General features: G+C 37.5%; 5 protein-coding genes across 7 annotated transcripts; 2 read left to right on the top strand and 3 right to left on the bottom strand.

Annotated features, from left to right (window-relative positions):
- Positions 1-1188: 1188 nt before the first annotated feature.
- LOC104826167 (type IV inositol polyphosphate 5-phosphatase 7-like) lies at positions 1189-5865 on the bottom strand. Of its 3 annotated transcripts, XM_010558730.1 has the most exons (14): positions 5511-5865; positions 5204-5284; positions 5009-5096; positions 4710-4778; positions 4467-4554; positions 4264-4368; positions 3430-4180; positions 3137-3330; positions 2894-3002; positions 2641-2789; positions 2297-2537; positions 1730-1808; positions 1526-1649; positions 1189-1398 (listed from the first exon to the last, which is right to left on the bottom strand). In XM_010558730.1, the coding sequence occupies exons 2-11, from the start codon at positions 5231-5233 to the stop codon at positions 2315-2317; spliced, it is 1806 nt and encodes a 601-aa protein (XP_010557032.1). In that variant the 5' UTR covers positions 5234-5284; positions 5511-5865; the 3' UTR covers positions 1189-1398; positions 1526-1649; positions 1730-1808; positions 2297-2314. The 3 variants fall into 3 exon arrangements, with proteins under 3 accessions (XP_010557032.1, XP_010557033.1, XP_010557031.1); XM_010558731.1 differs by having other exon boundaries at positions 5012-5096; positions 5204-5865; XM_010558729.2 differs by having other exon boundaries at positions 5204-5864.
- Positions 5866-10292: 4427 nt separating this feature from the next.
- Positions 10293-11823, top strand: LOC104826168 (oil body-associated protein 1A). The gene is made up of 3 exons (XM_010558732.2): positions 10293-10509; positions 10736-11139; positions 11434-11823. The coding sequence occupies exons 1-3, from the start codon at positions 10364-10366 to the stop codon at positions 11607-11609; spliced, it is 726 nt and encodes a 241-aa protein (XP_010557034.1). The 5' UTR covers positions 10293-10363; the 3' UTR covers positions 11610-11823.
- Positions 11824-12305: 482 nt separating this feature from the next.
- LOC104826169 (cysteine proteinase inhibitor 2-like) lies at positions 12306-13172 on the top strand. Its single transcript, XM_010558733.2, has 2 exons — positions 12306-12642; positions 12864-13172. The coding sequence occupies exons 1-2, from the start codon at positions 12485-12487 to the stop codon at positions 13153-13155; spliced, it is 450 nt and encodes a 149-aa protein (XP_010557035.1). The 5' UTR covers positions 12306-12484; the 3' UTR covers positions 13156-13172.
- A 1171-nt stretch (positions 13173-14343) lies between these two features.
- LOC104826170 ((Z)-3-hexen-1-ol acetyltransferase-like) lies at positions 14344-16013 on the bottom strand. The gene is given in 2 exon segments (XM_010558734.2): positions 14344-15375; positions 15540-16013. Coding segments are annotated over 2 exon segments (1392 nt in total). The 3' UTR covers positions 14344-14457.
- A 416-nt stretch (positions 16014-16429) lies between these two features.
- Positions 16430-18166, bottom strand: LOC104826171 ((Z)-3-hexen-1-ol acetyltransferase-like). Its single transcript, XM_010558735.2, has 2 exons — positions 17634-18166; positions 16430-17447 (listed from the first exon to the last, which is right to left on the bottom strand). The coding sequence occupies exons 1-2, from the start codon at positions 18123-18125 to the stop codon at positions 16542-16544; spliced, it is 1398 nt and encodes a 465-aa protein (XP_010557037.1). The 5' UTR covers positions 18126-18166; the 3' UTR covers positions 16430-16541.
- Positions 18167-20303: the final 2137 nt, after the last annotated feature.

The following is a 20303-nucleotide window of genomic DNA, read 5'->3' on the forward strand; positions in this document are numbered from 1 at the left end:
CTTTCCCTCTACAAACCTTTGATTTCTCCTCCTGATTCCTCTTCTTATTCGGGGGAGACACTCTCGAGAATGGGCGAGAAACCGAAGTGGGCGTGGCAACAACCACGGGATCGAACGAGATTGGAGTGGTTTCCACAGCGAAATGAGTAAGAAAGCCTCGTGAGGGAGCTTTTCTGGACGCTCAGAGGCATGAGATCGGGCGTGGCCTTGATGCTGTCGAGACAAATCTCGCAGCCGCGATTCGCATCTTTCCTGCAACCTGGGAAGTAAAAGTAACTCTCCCTGGTCTCGGATTCTTCCACCGACAAGTTCATTTTGGTCGTTGTCTTCGTCATTGATGCCATCGATTTCCCCTACGGCGAGAACTTTCCCTCCGTGGCTTCCACCTGATTTCTGTTAGGTTTTCTTTGGGAATGCTTTGTTTTTTTTTTCTTCCCTTCGAATTTTGAAAAGCCCAACGGTCATCTTGATCTGGAAGTTATGTTTCAGTCAAAACTACAAAAATGCCACTAGAGATTGTACTGAACCGGGCCTGGTTAGGCTTTGGGAATCAGAGTACTGAGCCCGGTTTGCCCAATAAAGTCGATTAAACCCGGCCCATTTGATTTCGCCATCTCCTAATGTTAAATTCACTGAATCTGTTAAAATTAATCATTTTAATTAAAATATGATGTGAAATGATCATTATTGGCATGTTTACAGTCATTAAAAGAGTTATTATTTGTTTAAATAGTTTTTTCCAGATAAAAATGTTTTAAGAATCTAAAAAGAAATATATTAATCCCATCATTGTATGTGTAATTAATCATTGGCTTCACATTTCACAATATTTTTTCGTGTTCTTTAATAATAATAATAATAATAATAATAATAATAATAATAAAGAAAAAGAGCAAGTTGTGTTATGATCGAGAAAAGCTGAGAGAGGAGACAAAGCATGAGATGTTACAGAAAACATGTCACACTTTCATACACATTTCAATCAGATAATACAGATATACTTAATCCATTTTTTATCTTAAATATCGGCCTATTTTTATTTTCTAAAATTAGAAAACATGTTATATATAATAGCAAATTCATTTATCGCGGTTACATTAATAATATTTTTTTTTATCATTACTAAAATATTTCACTTTTTCAGTACAATGATCAATACAAGAGGCATCTTTTCACTTTTTCTGCGAATAATCATGAGAAATTTTTTTTTATATGATGGATCGGTATAAAAGAAATTATCACACAAACCATATCATAAGCATTTCAATATGATTGTCTTGGCAGCACGCTTCAATTGAAAAAGAAAGGAAAAAAAAACCCTAACGCTAATAAAAGAATGATGTATAAAAGAACTTTCATCTGTCCACTTGGCAGTTTCTGATTGGGTCAGTTCATATTCTGCATAAAAGTAAAGATAATTGTTGTCAGCTTCGGTTCTCATACAATTATTGAAATTTCTGGAATTATTAAGTATACAGAAAATAAAAAGAAATAAATTTAAGTGAGATAAAGATGAAATAATTACCTAAATATTATGGCGTGTAAAATCTAATGAAAGCCTAGAAAAATGGTGAACCGGGTCGAAGCTGGGAAGCGCCGGTATGTGAAACCGGTTAAGCAAATACCGAAAATTACAAAACTTTGCACACCTGAGAACCGGAAATTGCTCGGTTAAAATTAACCAAAACCGATGTAAAAAATAATTTAAAAAAAAAGGAGTTGAACCGACCTTTTTATTTCCGGTTAAGGGGCAATGAAACGTCCCCGTCACCCTACAAGAATCGAAAACTTTAAACGCCATCGCTCACCTGACAAAAGCAGATCAAATTCTTCATGAGACACAATTATGAAGAAACACAGAGAATAAATCTCTTCTGGGTTCGTTAAAGTTTCCATCTTTTTTTAACAAAAACTCACTTGATGATGCAGAGACAAATGTTAAGGTAACAACGTTTTCAGGTCATTATCCAACATGGAACGCAAATCGAACCGAACACGCAAGAAATTCGAATGAGCGATCCCACTCGGCTTCATGTCATTCAATGATCCGAAAGAGACTTGGCTCAAATTCTTGGTTTATAAATGCAGATCGATCTTTCATGTTCAAGAACTCTGCATTCAATCTCTATGCCACACCCATTTATGAACTTCATTGTCTTTGACAGCTTATGTCACTGAAACTGTGTTCTGTTCTGTGCGTTATTCAAGTTTCCAGTTTTGGCATTTCTCCCAAGAACCAGCTATATCCCATTTGCAACTTGACAAGATTCTGATAGAAAAAAGGAAGAAACTTTACCATGGAAACTCCATGTTTCTAGAAAAAGCTGAGCTCGGTGTATCCACGCGAGTAAGGCAACAGCTCCTCTGCTTGGACCCGTGAGTTCGAGTAACTCATAGTTCGTTTCAACCTGTTGTGAGCCGATTCCACCTCCGCGCAGAAAATGCCATACACCGGTCTGTGGTCTGAGAACCGAGACTCTCCTCTTATGTAGGATAACTGATGCAGCCCTTCTCCATACCACAATATCCTATCGCACCTTGAAGAAGGATGAATTCGTAGAACCGATTATTAGAGAATTCTGACCAACAGGGGGCCGAGAACGAAATTTCCATACTTTTAATGCAGAGGGAGAAACTTACCAAGCAGGGGTTCGGCGTTTTGCCTTTGGGTGCATATCATCTCCGGTGTATCTATCTGAGTTAGTAGAGTATTTGTATGTCGGCGGGAAGTAGATCTTTCCTTCGCTCCATCCCTTAAAGACACGCCCTCGTTTCTGCTCTATCCTTAACTGTAATAAACATTACATTTATGGATAAGAACTCTCCGATTATTGAGATGTAAGCTGTTAAATTCTGTGACATATATTTGCTATTTGTGTGAGTGAGTGAGTACCTGATCGTTTTCCAGTAAAGCCCTCCAATTTTGCATCTCTACAAGTGCTTTGGCAGATCGGTACGAGAGGGCTATCCGGTAATTCAAATCCCCGAGCCAAATTATCCGACTAAATCAAATGGAAACGCAGAGAGAAAAAAGGAAATGAACTTATGTGTAAACCATAAATGAAGTATCTATCGAAGTATGGTTGCAAAAATTCAAGCTGATGATGATGCTACGAAGGAAGAAAGGTCATCTTACTCGTGCTGAAGTATAGTCTCGGGGGATTTCTCGTCCTCTAAACTCTGGACACGAGGAAACCTCGTTTTCTTGAGTATCTCCATCACATCCGCATTCCTTCTTAGCTCGTCGCCTTCTTTCTGTCCCGAGGTCAAGTGGCTACAGATGAAGCAAAAACTCGTTTGATGCAGTAACATGCTAACCGAGATCGATCCCTACAGAAAGCCAACGAGCAAAGGCATATCATGTAACGAAGTGTATATACACTCGCTAATTCAAGAAACTGCGTGGTCATGATGAAGAACAATGTCTACCTTATTCCCGAGATAACCCATCAATCCTCTGCCAACACAAGATACTTTCATGTTCTTGACGTGCTCTCTCAGCTCGGATTTCACCCAGACTGTTAGAAAGATACCCACCATTTGCTTGCTCGCCACTAAACAATACTGCGATGAGTTCCACGGGATTCTGCAGCCATTATCATTCGGTGCAGAACCACCATATGACCCTGGTGAGTACAAGACAGTGCTCGGGGAATCTCCGGGGCCGTTATCATCATCGGAAGAACCCCACCGGGAATAATCACTCGGGCGAGAATAATCACTTGGTCTGGAGTAATAATCACTCGGTCTAGAGAAGTCACTAGGCCTCGAGAAATCGCTAGGCCTACGACTACTACTACTACCACTTCCATTCCACCTGAAACTAGGATCAAAGTCACTCGGCCTGTGACTGAAGAACACACGGTCACAGACACTGAACCGGCGGTCAAGCCGTGCCTGTGGAACCGAAGGGTCATTCTCCATTCTCCATATACTCGGTGTCTGGAAGGATCTCCGGTGAAAGAAAGTCGAGTTCTTTTGCCTCGAGGAACCAGAGAAGTCAGCATCTATCTCTGCAATGGGCATCGGAATAGGAGACGGCATATGATAAGCGCTGCTTCCACTAGTCCCGGACCGGTTATTGAGCGTTTTCCTGATAAGGGAAAGCCATTTTTTGGCAGGGCCATTGTCTTCAGCTCCAAGAACGTTGCCGGCATTAAGAGGGACAATTTCTTGAAACCTGAAAGGGAAGAAACCGACAATGAGAGAACTGAAACAGCCACAAAGACGACAACCTTCATGGAAGATCGACTAAATTGTTACCCGAGTACGTATATATCTGCAGGGGCTGATGAAAGAAGCCAGTCGTCGAGGTTCAATTCTGAAGGAGGGGAGCGTCCGGCTACGTTCCATGTAGCTACGAAGATGCTGCTCATGAATCAGCAACAATGAATCATTATATACATGTATACGTTCAGTGTACTTGTGCATATATGTGTATGCATATATGCAGTTGCGTGTTTTACCTGTAGTTCTGGACATCGATGATCCTGGGATTTTCATAGTTCGTTCTCCGTTGTCGGGCCTGCTGCTCCCAGTTCTTACTGAATTTCTCTGAGAAACCAAACACAGAGAGAAGAAGAAAAATCAGCTCTGCAGATATATCTATATGTATACACGCACACACAGGCATGATCATTCAGTCGTATGTGTGTATGTATATACGGATGAAGGTGAGAATCTGTGTACGTATAGTTATATATATTCACCAGTTTTGCTCTTCTTGATTGTGCAGGGCTCTCTCTCTGAGAGGCTAGTTCTGTACTCCACTTCAACTCCTTCAAAGATTTCAGAAAATAAATTAGGCAAAAATAATCAAAATTGCTTTTTTCTTTTTTAATTTCCTACAAAGGGGAAAATTTTGATGAGAATATGGTCAAAGCAGGGGGGAAATAGACATGTTTGGTCACATGTGCATCAACCAAACCCAGTAAAAACTTCGAATTGGATTTTGTGAGAAGAGACAAAAAAAAAAAGCAAGAAAAAAACAAGAACAAGTGTCTTTTACCACCAGAAACAGGATCATCTGCTTGGAACTCCTCGGCTTTGCTTCTGATATTGAACCACTTCCTAACCATTTTCCTGGACCATGAAATCTTCATTTCCGAGAAAATAAACTTTTGAGATTCATGATCGACTGGGAATCCATTGATGCGATGAAAAAGGAAATCAAAAAGGTTTAGAGAGAAGAAAGAGAACAAACCTTGCTTTTCTTGGAGCTGTCATCTCTCATTGTCGCTATTTCTTAGCTTCTCGACCAGATTGGTTCTGTTCCTTCTTTCTCCTTTTAGAATCACAGAACAAAGGTTCGATCCATACGGAAAACGAATAAGAGTAACAAACACAAAAGAAATCAAATCAAATTGTCGAATTGAAATGGGTTTTGATTTTCAAATCCTCTTGAACCCTTTTGCCGAAACGATGAAATTTCCCAAATTTGCTTAAAAAAATGGCTTCTTTTCCCCTCCCACTGGACCAAACTAAGCAAGCGAAAATCTGGGGTTTGTCACCTTTCTCTTTCTAGACAAAGAAATGGGTTTTGTTTCTGAGACTTCCTCTCTCTTACAGAGACAACGCGAAGAACAAGAGGGAAGGCTTAACGATGGCTTAATACTTCTTGATGATGGAATGAGAAGAAAAGGAAAGATGGAGAGAGAGAGAGTTAAAATAAGCAAAAGTGCGGCAAGAGACAACAATTCTTGAAGTAGAAACAGGCAGACAATGAGGAAGATTTTAGAGCGAGAAAGCTAAACTTATTTGTATAAAGACGAGGAGAGAGAGAGAGAGTGTTTAAGCTGCTGCTTCTTCTCCTTCTGGTCGGGGGAGAGAGAGAGAGAGAGAGCCTCGTTCTCAGTGAAACGGCAAAGTAAAAGCCGCAGATGAGAGAGAGAACACTCCCCTTGGACTAATCGGTCTTTGTGGGCTTTCACTTTTTTTCTTCCTTTTTTGCCCTTTGCTTTCTTTCCTTTTTTTTTTATTTTTCCATTTGATAAAATTTTAGTTAGGATATAAGAGGCCTTGGACCATTCGACGTATCATTTTCTAAGTAAAGTTTTATCGAAAATAACGTCAAAGCCGTCTCATTTATGAATTGTTATATATATATATATACACGGAATGTATATATCAAAATAAAATCAATGGTTTATGATGGGAAAGTAATATATAGAACGTATTGAAGAAGTTTTAAAAATATAAAAATAAAATCGGTATATTAATAGGAGTGGATGAAATAAGCCCGAAACAATGGCACGCGAAATTAATGGATGATGGCGACGACTGATAAAAGCCAAGCCACCCCCCCAAAAGAGAAAGCGTGACAATTTACAAGAATTACCCTCTTTTGTATTCACAGGTATCCCATATTTGAAATATATAAATAAATAAATCTCATTGTAACAAAAATATATATATATATATATAAGGTTTTGTTGATTCGTACTTAAACAAAAACACTTATATTAATATAATATAATGATTACATAATGACTATAGTTACATATATATATATATATATCATGTCAAATAATTCCACTGTCCATTCATAAGGTTTACAGTATTTTCTAAAAAATTTTATTATCTGGATAATTACAGAAAAGACAAATAAATTATTCGAAATAATGGCCAAAATTTAATATGTAATTTAAAAATGTTAGCAATGGCTACAGTGTAAGGAGTGAAGGGTGGGGGCAACAGGCGATGGAAACGATGTCGTTTAACGGAAGGGTCAAAATTGACATTGTTTTAAGAATAGGTATCATTCGTTATTCGATACAAATAGATAAAAATACAAATTAAGCGCTTCAAGGATATTAAATGCCTGTGATACGGCCTTATAAACGGCAGAAGAATTCAAACTAAACGGGCAGATTTTTTAAATATTTACATTTATTTTCATACAAAATATAATTCGTAAATTGTCCTGAATTTAGACCATATATACCAAAATATTGTGGTAACACCCATTTTAATTGATAATACAATAAAAAAGCCAAAAGATTGAGAACACGGTATTCCTATTATCGAATAAATCTTTGCCGAATTACCATTTGTTAAAAAATAAATAAATTTAAAGAAATAAATGTAAATATATATGAATAGTTTGGTTGTAATTTTTAATACCAAATTAATCGAATATGAATCGATTATAAAAAAACGACCTGGAAGATCTATAAAATAACCATTTTTTTTTAGTGAAAATCAGATTCAAATCAAAATTATCAAACTATATAATAAATCTCTTGAAAGCCATAAGTATCTAAATAGAAATATTATTTTATTATTTTAAATGAAGTAGATCGTTTTTATATGCTAGTTAGGAGTTGGAATAATACTAATATTCAAATAAATATATGATTTACTGGCAATAATATAAAAATCTAATAGGGTTATAGTAAATGATCCCATTTTCCCTCCAAGTTCTCGGTCTACCAAACAAAGCAAAAAAGCAAAGAAAAAAAAAAGAGGTAAAGGGCAATGTGTCTTGAATGTAGTACATTATCATCTTTCCCTTTCAATTTATTTATTTTACCCTTTATTATTTTTTTTATTTTTCTGTTCATCCTCCCAATTTCTGAAATTGTGAATATATACATATAATATATATATATATATATATATATTCTTTTCTTAAAGCACAAATTGTTGTGGCAGAAGATACTGTATTAAAGTATATTCGATATCAGGGGTTTTTCTTGAGACTCGCAATTTTGCCCATATTTTAATTTTCATTAATGACAAATGATTAATTACTAATTTTGTTTTTATGAAGAAAACTATGCCCTCATAGTTCCCAGCTCATAGGTATGTGTGTGTGTGTGTATAATGTATAATATGAATTACGCTATATTAAGATAAAATATTAATTATTAATAACAATTTGTTTCTATAAATTTTGGATATTCTAGATTTCACATGATAATAGTAAAGATAAATAAATACTATATGTAGTCAAACCAACACTTTATCTACCATAACGACACAGCCACAAAGCCCCTGCGTCTTTTTATGTAACACATTCGCACATATATACGTACAAGTTATGACATGTACGTGTGTGTATATATATATATATATATATATATTTACAGGTTATACATATGCACGTATATATATATATATAGTTTTGTTGACCAATGTGTGGCATTTGAAACGTTTGCAGTTTTCGCAGATTTGGGCCATTTTTTCTCTCTTTTTCTTTGCTTTGTTGATTTTCTGACCCCCACACCTTACTTTTTTCTCCTTTGATTCGCATACAAACGACGAGCCTGCTTATATGTGTGTGTGTGTGTATATATATATATATATGATTTTTTTGTATGAATATATATATGGTTTTGCAAACTGTGAATGTATTAAACCAATTCTTCTCTAATGATCCTCTATTATTTAATTTAATTAAGAAAAACTTTGTTACAAAACTTGCAATATAATTTGGTCGGACCGTATATTCCAAGGTATTTGACTGGTTTCAAAAGACAATTAATGTACCATGGTAACATGAAAGGGATGTTTGCCTCCATTTATTTTCATTTTTTGTTGTTGGTTTTCCGTTGTTTTCTACGTTAATGTATCGTTATTATAATTTAATTGAAACTATTCCGTATATAGTGACACTCTTAGTTTTTTTTTTTTTTTTTTTGGGTAAAGCACTCTTAATTATTGTTGGACCCTATGAAGAATTTAGGTTATAATATCAGGTTATAAAATTTTTTAAACATAAATTCGTAATGGCCTGACGGCGAGAGAATTTCTGCTGGGGTATCCCGTATGATTAAAAAGAGCCATTAATTAAAATTATTTATCATAAACAAATAATTGCATAAAAAATAATAAAATAAATACCGAGAACAGAAATGCTCATAAGCTCCTCCACCATGAAATATTTAATTAATGCCAGTTATGATTATCATCATCACCATTAGTTTGCCCCATTGGTATAGAGACTTACATATTCATTTGAAGAAAATGGCAGGTTGTGTGTATATATATAAGCGTTTGGACCATATACTATAATATATATGATCAAAGACATATTTATAAATGTATATATATATTATAAATCCAGACATAGGGTTGACCCATTTACCATGATGTGTATTATTATATACGCAAAGGAGCCTAATACATTTTAATTATAAGTTAATTTAACTATAAAATAAACCAGGGAAAAAAGGCAACCGATATCTCCGTGATTATCTTGACTGATTTATGATCCGTATCTGTTTTTGTAAGTCAATTATTCGAATTCCCTAAAATACGATTATTTTAATTAGGTCGAAATTATCCATAATGGTCATCACATATAAAGTAAGTGCTTTATTCGTTTTTTATATATTGGCTAATATTTAATTTACCACATTTATTTATTGGAATTCAAAATGTATTTAAATACAAAACCCATCGAAATTTATAGTAGGAAATAAAATCGGACGAAAACCAAACAGACCAAACCATTTAATTATTTATTATAAGAAAACGCATTCATTTATTTCGTTGACAGTTTTTCACGTTGCTAATTCTAAAAATAGGAAAATATGCATGGACGTACAAAATATATTTAACTTATCATATTTATTCATTGAAATTCTAAATATATTTTAAATACAAAAGTCATCAAAATCAAAACAGGAAATAAAATCGGACGGAAGCCAAACAGAACAAACCATTTAATTAAGTATTTATTACAAAAAGGTATAACAAGAAAAATGCATTCATTTATTTTGTTGGTAGTTTTTCACGTCCTTAATTCTAAAAATATAGTATTAAATTATTAATCAAGGTAATATATAAAAAATAAAGTATATCTATATTCTTTTTGTCTAGTTAATAAAAAAATATATTATTGAGTGAGGAATTTTCATCGGTTGAAATTATTTGATGGTATATTGTTTGATTTATATATACTTCGGAAATACGCGATTAATATATGCTATAGGGCAAGAGGGTTTTGATTCGCATTGAAGGGTTATCGATTGAAGGGGACAAAAGTAAGGTTGCTGTTTATAAGGTAATCACGTACATGCATGCATGTGGTTTGGGTCCTGCATACGTAAATGCATTTTCGGTGCCGTTCCGTTTACACGTGCCGAGGACCAGTATTACCGACTCTTGTTTGCTCCATAGACTGACACGTATCTTCTTGACGAATTCTTAATTTATAGAACTACGGAAAAAAGAAAGCTAAAGAAAGCCACGTGGCGCTCATAGAGATCGTCCACGTCCGCCACGTGTCAGAACGGTCAAGACCCCTCCCTACTTCCTAGCTATCTCTCTTCGACCATCTCTTTCCTTGGATGTTGTACACTGATTTCCCCTGTTTGGTTCCTGAGAAAATTCCAGAGAGAGAGAGAGAGGCGAAATAATGGAGAAGACAACGCATTCATCGACGAAGCCAGGTCCAGAGATTCCCGGTGAGCCGACCAAGATCACGACCTCCATGGTTGACACCGCTGCCGCCACCATCCAAAGCTTTGCTCCTATTAACCAAATCCACCAGCATCTATGCGCGTACGAATCTTATGTACACACACACACATCCGCTAGCTTTGATTTCTCTTCAACATATTCAGTCTTCACTAAAACATAAAATATTTCAATTCATTGCATGTGTGTCTTGTCTCTTACCTTTGATGTCCATGTCTGTGTCATGTACGAGCAAGACCGACATCTGATCTTAATTGATATGCATATGTATATACATTGTATTATATTTGTGTTGTGCATTGATGGGCAGATTTCATTTCTACGCGCACGACATGACGCGGCAAGTGGAGGCGCATCACTTCTGTGCACACCAGAACGAAGAAATGAGGCAGTGTCTGATCTACGACAGCCCCGAAGCCAACGCCCGGCTCATCGGGATCGAGTACATTGTGTCGGAGAAGCTCTTCATGACACTGCCGGACGAGGAGAAGAAGTTTTGGCACTCTCACGAGTACGAGGTCAAAGGCGGGATCTTGTTCATGCCCGGCGTCCCCGGCCCCATCCAGCGCACCGACCTCGTCAAGGTCGCCAAGACCTATGGAAAGGTTTTCCATTTTTGGCAGGTCGATCTCGGCCACGACCTCCCCCTCGGCTTGCCCAATCTCATGATGGCCGTAACGCGTGACGGCCAACTCTACCCCGATATGATCCAAGGTATATCGATATCGATCGATCGGACCACAAAGCCAAGATCACATACAAGAATATGTTACTAGCGTCTTTACATACACGGATATTTTAAGAGATAAAAAGGATATGATGATATTTAATTTGACCTACACTGATTCGTTCAATGCTTTCATTAGAGTTGCACGCGCGGATATGTATAGTATTTCGACCTGAACTCATATATATATATATATATATATATATGATGGATGATATAGGGTATTTATTCCGTAATTCTAGATCATTTTTGTACTTGATTAATTCTTGATGGAAATTTAGAGGTGGAGAAGCGTTTTGGGGTATCGGTGGAGAAGGAGAAGGAGGCGAGGGCGTACATGAAGGGGCCGGAACACGGGATCCATCCGTTGGCGAATGGAGGAGGAAAAGGACTTAAAATCGAGCTTCGAGAGGTTGAGATCAAGCCGGTCGAGTCCGTCCCCAGGGTCTTCGTGTGAGCCATCGGTCGGAACCGGACAGCACAGTAGAATAAAACGTGAACGACGTTAGTGGCAAAACGCTTTTGCTCTTTTTGGTATGTGTATTGTGTTTGTAATCGGAAGGTCCAAACAAATGCTATATGGTCGGGGTTATGGTTTTTAGCATATGCATCTTTTGTACGTGTTTTTGTTACACTTTTGTATGGTATTAGTTATAGTCCGCTTGACCTTGTGTTTTTTTTCCCAACAAAAGAATAATGCATGTATAATATTTTATGAATTTTTATTTACACCTAAGGTGTGTGTATACATAATGGTAATATTGTGCATGATATAAGTATTTGTGGGCCTATAAAATTGTGGTGGCATGGCATCTAACAATTCAAATGGAGCCATTTATAAAATTCAAAGCCCGTAACTTTACAAGCCCATCTCTCATTGCAAACTAGGAGTAGAATCTTTTACCACACTAACCTCTTTAAATTTAGCTATTACACACACACACACACATATATATATATATATATATATATATATATATATGTATATGCATATATTGTAAAAAGATGCATGAAAATAAGATGTGGGCGATTACCGAAAGCTTAGAAGAAAGAAGAATCCCGAAGGTACCAATGGCATGGGACCAACTTACGTATCCTCACCACTCTGTCTCTCCCATCCTATAAGACGAGACGTCTTCCCACCAACGGGAATCACATTCTACGAGCGTAGAGAACACGACACGAGACAAGAAGGAAGGATATATACATTTTTCTCCCCTTGTTCTGTTTTTTCTTGAATCTTTTCCATAAACGAAAAGAAGGAATCAGGCAATAACAAAGATCGTGATTAAAAAGAATAATTAAGAACTGATTTTAATCAGGATATTGAAAATGGCTGCGACTAGTACGAGGATGTCTTTGGGATTGTTGATGGTGATGGTGTTGGTTTCTATATTCTCCCGACCATCGTACGGCTTACGGAAGTTGGCCGGCGGGAGGTCGGAAGTGCAGGACGTCGAATCCAACAGAGAACTCCAAGAACTCGGGAGGTACGTGTATATATATATATTCATCTCGATGGAACTTTGGTTGTATTAATTTGTGGATTTGGGTGCAAGGGAGTTCTTTAAATGGATCAAAATACTTGGTACAAACAGTGACCTTGGTGCATAATTATTTCTAGTAATGATCAATCAAGTTCAAGACCAAAATGTATGTGAAATCTAGGGTTTTCATGATCTCATAATCGAATTTGAGAAACGATTCACAGGTACTGCGTGCAAGAGTTCAATCTGAGAGAAGAAAGAGAGCACGAGAAGGGAAGAGGGTCGACGAGTGAAGAAGCAGCAGTGTTCGATCCGTTGATGTTCAGTAGAGTGGTGGAGGCTCAAGAGCAGGTGGTTTCGGGCATAAAGTACTTCCTCAAGATCGAAGTAACATTGTCCGACCGTACGACCAGAATGTTCACCTCCGTTGTCGTCATCAAACCTTGGCTTCAGTCGAGGGAACTACTCGATTTCTCTCCCGTCACTAACCCTCTCTTCTCTTATTATTCTCCATGATGCGTCTTATACTCCATGATGGGTCCGGACTCCGGATTGTTGTTGTAAAATAAAAAGGGATAATTCCATTTAAAACCCTGTACTTTTCTCTCGTCTCAATTTAAACCCTGTACTTTTTTTTATCCAAAAAAACATTGTACTTTTAAAAATTGGCAATTAAAACTCTATACTTTTAAAAATTAGCAAATAAAACCCTAAACGAAAAACAATATTATTTAATGCTGACATGGCATCCTAGTCATCTGCCACATCATCAATCCCTAATATTTAATAATATTAATTAATATAAAATAAAAATAAAATAATAAAAATAAAAATAAAATTTTAAAAAATATATATATTCATAAAATTATACACATATATAAACATGTTTATAAAAATTTTAAAATTATATACATATATAAATATATTTATATATACATATATACATATATATACATATGATACATATATATCTATATATGTGTATAATTATTATATGTTTTATATGTATGTGTTATATATGTATTTTTCCCTAAAAAACATTATATATATATATGTATGATTTTTAGGAAAAAAAATCATATATCACACATACATAAAACATATTTATATATATATCTATATAATACATACATATATATATATATATATAAATATGTTTTATATGTATGTGTGATATATACATGCTTTTCTAAAAATCATATATATATATATGTGACATATGCATGATTTTTAGAAAAAAAATACATATACCACATATGCATATAAAACATATATATATATATGTATTATATATATGTGTGTATATATATAAATATGTTTATATATGTGTATATATGTATATCATTTCATTATATATGTATGTGTATAATTTTTAAAATTTTATTTTTATTTTTATTATTTTATTTTTATTTTATATTAATTAATATTATTAAATATTAGGGATTGATGATGTGACAAATGACTAGGATGCCATGTCAGCATTAAATAATATATTTTTTCGTTTAGGGTTTTATTTGCCAATTTTTAAAAGTATAGAGTTTTAATTGCCAATTTTTAAAAGTACAATGTTTTTTTGGATAAAAAAAAAGTACAGGATTTAAATTGCGACGAGAGAAAAGTACAGGGTTTTAAATGGAATTATCCCAAATAAAAATAATAATAATAATAATAATAGCATCTTTTTATTGACCAAACGCTCCGTTTTCGGCATTGACCGGTTTTCTGCCGGTTTTCTCAAAACCGGAACCCTCTCAGCGAACAAGAGGCTCTCCTCTTTATTGTACCTAAAGCGTAGACTTAATAACACACTTTGGGTTTTCACTTCCTTTGTCCGAAACAGAGATGATCACTCAACAAACCGTTCACTTCCTTCTAGAACCTTTCCATCGCCGGCGCCGGCAAACACATCAGAACCACTGTTCCAATCTGGCCCTTTTTGTCCTTATACCTTTCGTAAAAGCTCATTCCTGGGAAATCCCCTGCCCCGGCCATGGCAACGCCGCCGTACAGTGGCTTTCCGAACCCTAAATCCACGTTTTGGATCCCACTGTGTCTGGCATCCGAGACAACGAAGGTTGTGGCCGTTTCAGAAAGCGGCCGATCCTTTGATGTCGCCAATAAATCCACCGCGGACCAGAAGTAATCCTCTGTAACGCTCGATCTCGCTTCCTGCACGAGCCGCAGGGCGAAATTGAGCGGGCGTTCTGTCAGTTCTTTCGCGGTGGAGATCGCTACGGAAGCCGTGATTGCATTTCCGTAGTATCCAGGCGGTAGGGGCGGGTTCTTGAGTTTAGGACGAGCGTTCACTACGCACTTCAATTGCATTTCCGTGTTCGGGTCGAGCCTCAGGGCGGCGGTGCGGCATCGCCAGATGAATGACGTTAGGGTTTCAAAATCGGTGGCGCGGTCGCGTTGTTCTGGAGGGAGGAGTTGACGTATGGCGGAGATATCCGACGGGCTGAAGAGGAAAGAGCGCTGGACCTTGTCGTCGCACGTGACGGCGTCGGCCTCAGCCACTGGTTCTGTTATGTCGTACTCGCGATGCGCGTGCGTAACACGCGCCGGGACCCTAGAGTTGAGTAGGAGACGATCCCAGACGGGTAGAACGGATGGCACGTGAGCACCACGCGCTAGCTCGCCGAGCGTTCTCAAGAAGAGAGAGAGTCCGACAGCGTCCGCCATGGTGTGGTTGTAGTGGAGGGCGAGGATAAAGCCGCCGCATTTCAGACGTGTGACCTGCACCGTTTAATATAATAAAATTTACGAATTCTACCCATTGATCTTATGCATATATATCGATTACAAATTCATATATATATATATATATATATATATATATATATTTGAATTTTTTTCCCCAACCAGAATGGCATCTCTTATGAAACATGTATATACAATACCTGAATGAGAAGCAAGGGAGAGTTGAGTATCTTATCGGAACCCTCCACTTCAAAGAGAAGCTCCTCGAAACAGGGGAAAGGAGGAAGAATATTGTCCTCGAACTCGTGAAGCGACACGTCAGCATTAGCCTCGATGAACATCACGCCTTCGCCGTTACAGTCGACCACCAGTTTATGGTCAGACCCTTCTCGGAGGCGGCCGGCAAATGGGTAATAATAAACGAGCGTTTCAGCCAGTGCTTTGCGAATCACTTCAACCGGATCCCTGTTCTTGCCACCATTGTTTTCATCGTCCCTAAACTTGTAGAAAAAGATAAGAGGGACATGGAATCTAAGCCGTCCTTGTTGGTCGTCCGTGTCGGAAAGTGGTTTGACCTCTCGTGGTGTTGGCCTCGCCGGAGAAACCAGCTCCGGCTGCCGTCGATGGACCTTGAACGTCAACTTGGAGGCGGCGGACAACATTTGCGGCGCCATGGCTTTACGGAGTCTACAATGTTTTGTTTGGTGCGTGGCTGGTGAATTGATGTGTTCTATATGTGAGAAAGATGCTAATTGGTAGAATTTCATATAGAAGAAAAAAATTCATAAATCCAATTTTAAGAAAGGAAAAAAAAAGTTTTGTTACCCAAAAAAAAGAGAGCTCTGCGTAACCTCGAGGAAATCGAAATTAATGTATTCCATTATTTGTTATTCACCGACTGTAGTTTGTCACGTAAGTTCATCGTTCCGTGGCCATACATTACATGAAATGGACCCAACGTGGGAATTTTGATTTAAGAAATTCAACGAGATCGGTCACTACACATTTATTGTTATTGATATTATAACAAAATTAAATATATAACTTAATAAAAGGTCTGAAATTAAATTCAACCCGAATAATAAATTTAGTAATATCTTCAAAATCTATGATTCTCTCACATTAGTGTTGGGCTGAGATAGTTGGATTCGACATATGAAATCCATTAGGCCCATAAGCTTGGATTTTACATATTATTTTGCCTAAAGCATAGAATTAATAACATACTTTGGGTTTACACACAGCGCATCTTTCACTTCCTTCTCGAACCTCTCCATCGCCGGCGCCGGCAAACATATCAGAACCGCTGTTCCGGTCTCGCCCTTTTTGTTCTTATGCCTTTCGTACACGCTCAAGCCCGGCAGATTCTTGGCCCCAGCCTTGGCCAAACCGCCATACAACGGCTTTCCAAACCCTAGATCGACGTTCTCGAACCCAATGCGTCTGAGATCCGACACCAGCCAGAGTGTCTCCCCTTCTGGTTGAGCCCAATTTTTCGTCGTCGCCAAGAAATCCGCCACCGACCGGAAGTAATCCTCCGTAGCGCTCGATTTCGCCTCGCGCACGAGCTCCAGGGCGAAACCCAGAGGACGTTCCACCAGTTCTTTCGCGGTGGAGATCGCTACTGGAAGCACGATTACGTTTCCGTAGTATCCTGGCGGTAGCGGCGGGTTCTTGAGTTTACCACGACCGTTCACCACGCACTGCAATCGCATTTCCGTGTTCGGGTGGAGCCTCAGAGCGGCCGTACGACATCGCCAGATGAACGACGTTAGGGTTTCGAAATCGGTGGCTCGTTCGCGTTGATGGGGATGTAGGAGTCGACGTATGGCGGAGATATCCGACGGGCCGAAGAAGAAAGAGCCCTGGACGTTGTCGGCCTCAGCCACCGATTCTCTCATGTCGTACTCACGGTGGGCGTGGGTAACACGCGCCGGGACCCTGGCGCCCAGCAGGTGACGGTCCCAGACGGGATGGACGGATGGCGCGTGAGCACCACGCACCATATCGCCGATTGTTGTCAGGAAGAGAGTTAACCCGACAGCATCCACCATGGTGTGGTTGAGGCGGAGGGCGAAGATAAAGCCGCCGCATTTCAGACGTGTGACCTGCGCCGTTTTAATATCATAAAACATCGACCAATGATTTTTTTTTTTAATCCCTTGGAAAACTCCTTTCCCAACTACGTGGAATTAATTCTACACATGATATGAATTTAATTAAACCCAATTCTTAATTCACACAGATTTCTAGTATTTTTTTATAAAAAAAAAACACATATAGATATTTAATACCTGGATGTGAAACAAGGGAGAGTTGAGTATGTCAGTAGAACCCTCCACTTCAAACAGAAGCTCGTCTAAGCAGGGGAAAGGAGGGAGAAGATCATCTCCGAACTCATGAAGAGCCACGTCAGCATCGGCCTCGATGAACATCACGCCTTCGCCGTTGCAGTCGACGACCAGTTTCTGGTCGGGCCCTTCCCGGAGCCGACCGGCGAATGGGTAATAATAGACCAGCGTTTCCGCCAGCGCTTTGCGGATCATTTCAACCGGATCCCTTTTCTTGTTATCGTTGCTTTTATAATCTTTAGATTCGTAGAGAAAAATAAGACTAAGATGTGTTCTAACTCGTCCTTGTTGGTCGTCCATGTCGGAAAGTAGTTTGACCTCCCGCGGAGTTGGCTTCGCCGGAGAAACAAGCTCCGGCTGCCGCCGATGCACCTTGAAGGACAAGGTGGAGGTAGCCGGAAGCTGAAGCGTTTGCGTTTGTGTTTGCGGTGCCATGAGTTTACAATACAGAGTGAATTGAAGACGCTAGAAACATGCTAATTATAGTTGATATTTATAGGGAAAAGGAATACCTACACATCTGATTTGGAGAAAGAAAAGATATCTACGTATCGAAATCATACAACGTGTCACGATTTTATTAGTTCGAACCGCAATAAACGTGATTCTCGTTTTTGGTTGTATCCGTCGTCACTTAAGCATCGGGCTCTGGGACAAAAACCTTGTTCGGACCATCGAATATTGGACCATGCAATGCAATTATTCACGGCAACGAGCATGATTGTGAAATGATGGCTTCAATAATCAAGATTCCGGCAGACAAAGGCTGATGCTTGTTTTTTTTAAAAAAAAAAAACAAACAAACAAACACACGTGAGTGGTCTGGTGACTTTTGCCTTCAGCCACAAATACGTCCGTGACTTCTCATGTAAATAACCATGCAACTTTTTTTTTTTTTTTTGGTAAAGGATAACCATGCAAGTTACGTTCTGAAACATCACCATCAACAAACAGAAGCAATACCCAGAAAAAAATCCAACCTGGGGTTGGGCAGGTGACGGTCCCAAACGGGATGCACGAAAGTATCCTAAGGTTACACTAGCTTGTCTTCAGAGACGTTAGGAACAAAAGGTGTAATTAACACAATTCTCTATCTTAATCATGTGAACTGTTTTTTTTTCTATTTAATTTAAATTATTTGATGAAAATGTCTACTTTTAGGGTTCGTGTAATATTAAATATTTTTCTGCGTGCTGATGTGGACCAATAACTATAAGTTGGAAACTTTCCTCCATAACTATACACAAATTCAATGTTGTAGTTTATAAATACAGATCGGTTTGTAGATTGTGAAAATTAGGGTGAACGATTTCGATATTCGGTTCGGATTCGTTTTGGGAATTGTTCACTCTGATTCTTTCGATTTTACAAAAATACGATTCAACTGGTTATTATTTAGATTTTTTAACAAATTTTTGGTTTTTCGAATTTTTAAAAATTCAGTTTGATTCGATTTAAAAAATTCGATTTTTTTTAAAAAAATTACCATTCACAAATTTTGCATGATTCGGTTCGAAAACAATATCATATTTTTCGATTAGATTATAAGATACTGTATCGAAAAATTCACCCCTAATGAAAATCAACGGAGATCGCTATTATTATTGTTGTTGGTATTATTACAACCACATCGTATATTACTAATTACCCCGTAACTTTTGTTGTACGGCATTTGACTTTTGCCCATAAACTTGGATCTTACATCGTATCTTCTTTAGTTGTTCGAATAACATTTCTTTTATTGTATCTATCTAAAGCGTAGACTTTATAACGTACTTGGGTTTTTCACGAACGTATTGATGATCACTCAACAGGCAAAATTGCAAAAATAACCTCAAATGTCTATCTTTACTTCAAGGGATGACCTTCTAGGTTTAGGGTTTTCAAAAAAAAAACTAAAATGACGAAAAGACTAGTTTGCCCTTAAAAAATTGAATACGTGGCAATTCTTTATATAGTGAAAAAACCTTCAAAAAATTTATTCTCTCACTTTTTTAAAAAATTCGAAACGTATTTTTTTTCTTTCTCTCTCCAATGAAATGTCGTTGGCGATTCTAACAACAAATTTCTCAATTTTCATCTTACATTCGATATATTTTCTCTACTATGACGAGATTTTACATTCCAAAATTGAAAAAACTGAGAATGCATGGAAAGTGTTCGATAAAAATCCTCATAGAAATTTTGGCTCTTAAAACGTCATACTGGTCATATCGGTCAGACTTTGGTCATACCGATCAGATTTTGGTCAGACATTCACAATTTGGTCTGCCGGTCACACTTTGAGTGAATATGATTTATGTTGAGAGATTTTTTTTATATATGGAATTAGATCACCAAAACGACGAAATGTATTCTTGTAACCCTTATACAACTTTTTGAATCATTTAAACTTAATTTAGACCTTTATTTTTCGTGTAAAAATGGTCATACCGGTCACACTATAAGACGGTCAGACATTGGTCATAAAAAAATGCATAAATTAAATCTAAATGATTCAAAAAGTTGTATACGGGTTATAAGATTACTTTTGCATCGTTTTGGAGTTCTAATTTCACGTGAAAAAAAAAATCTCTCGACATAAGTCAATTGTACTCAATGTGTTACACAAAC

This window comes from Tarenaya hassleriana, unplaced genomic scaffold (assembly GCF_000463585.1).
Source record: "Tarenaya hassleriana unplaced genomic scaffold, ASM46358v1 Cleome5, whole genome shotgun sequence".
Taxonomy (NCBI): domain Eukaryota; kingdom Viridiplantae; phylum Streptophyta; class Magnoliopsida; order Brassicales; family Cleomaceae; genus Tarenaya; species Tarenaya hassleriana.

Excerpts from the sequence above, each read along its gene's own strand:
- LOC104826169 (XM_010558733.2), top strand. The coding sequence starts at position 12,485 with ATGGCTGCGACTAGTACGAGGATGTCTTTGGGATTGTTGATGGTGATG. Across the intron at positions 12,643-12,863 it reads GAACTCCAAGAACTCGGGAG|GTACTGCGTGCAAGAGTTCA; the intron begins GTACGTGTATAT and ends AACGATTCACAG.
- LOC104826168 (XM_010558732.2), top strand. The coding sequence starts at position 10,364 with ATGGAGAAGACAACGCATTCATCGACGAAGCCAGGTCCAGAGATTCCC. Across the intron at positions 10,510-10,735 it reads ATCCACCAGCATCTATGCGC|ATTTCATTTCTACGCGCACG; the intron begins GTACGAATCTTA and ends ATTGATGGGCAG. Across the intron at positions 11,140-11,433 it reads CTACCCCGATATGATCCAAG|AGGTGGAGAAGCGTTTTGGG; the intron begins GTATATCGATAT and ends ATGGAAATTTAG.
- LOC104826171 (XM_010558735.2), bottom strand. The coding sequence starts at position 18,125 with ATGGCACCGCAAACACAAACGCAAACGCTTCAGCTTCCGGCTACCTCC. Across the intron at positions 17,448-17,633 it reads CTCCCTTGTTTCACATCCAG|GTCACACGTCTGAAATGCGG; the intron begins GTATTAAATATC and ends AAAACGGCGCAG.
- LOC104826167 (XM_010558730.1), bottom strand. The coding sequence starts at position 5,233 with ATGAGAGATGACAGCTCCAAGAAAAGCAAG. Across the intron at positions 4,779-5,008 it reads AGATGATCCTGTTTCTGGTG|GAGTTGAAGTGGAGTACAGA; the intron begins GTAAAAGACACT and ends AAATCTTTGAAG. Across the intron at positions 4,369-4,466 it reads ATCGATGTCCAGAACTACAG|CATCTTCGTAGCTACATGGA; the intron begins GTAAAACACGCA and ends ATTCATGAGCAG.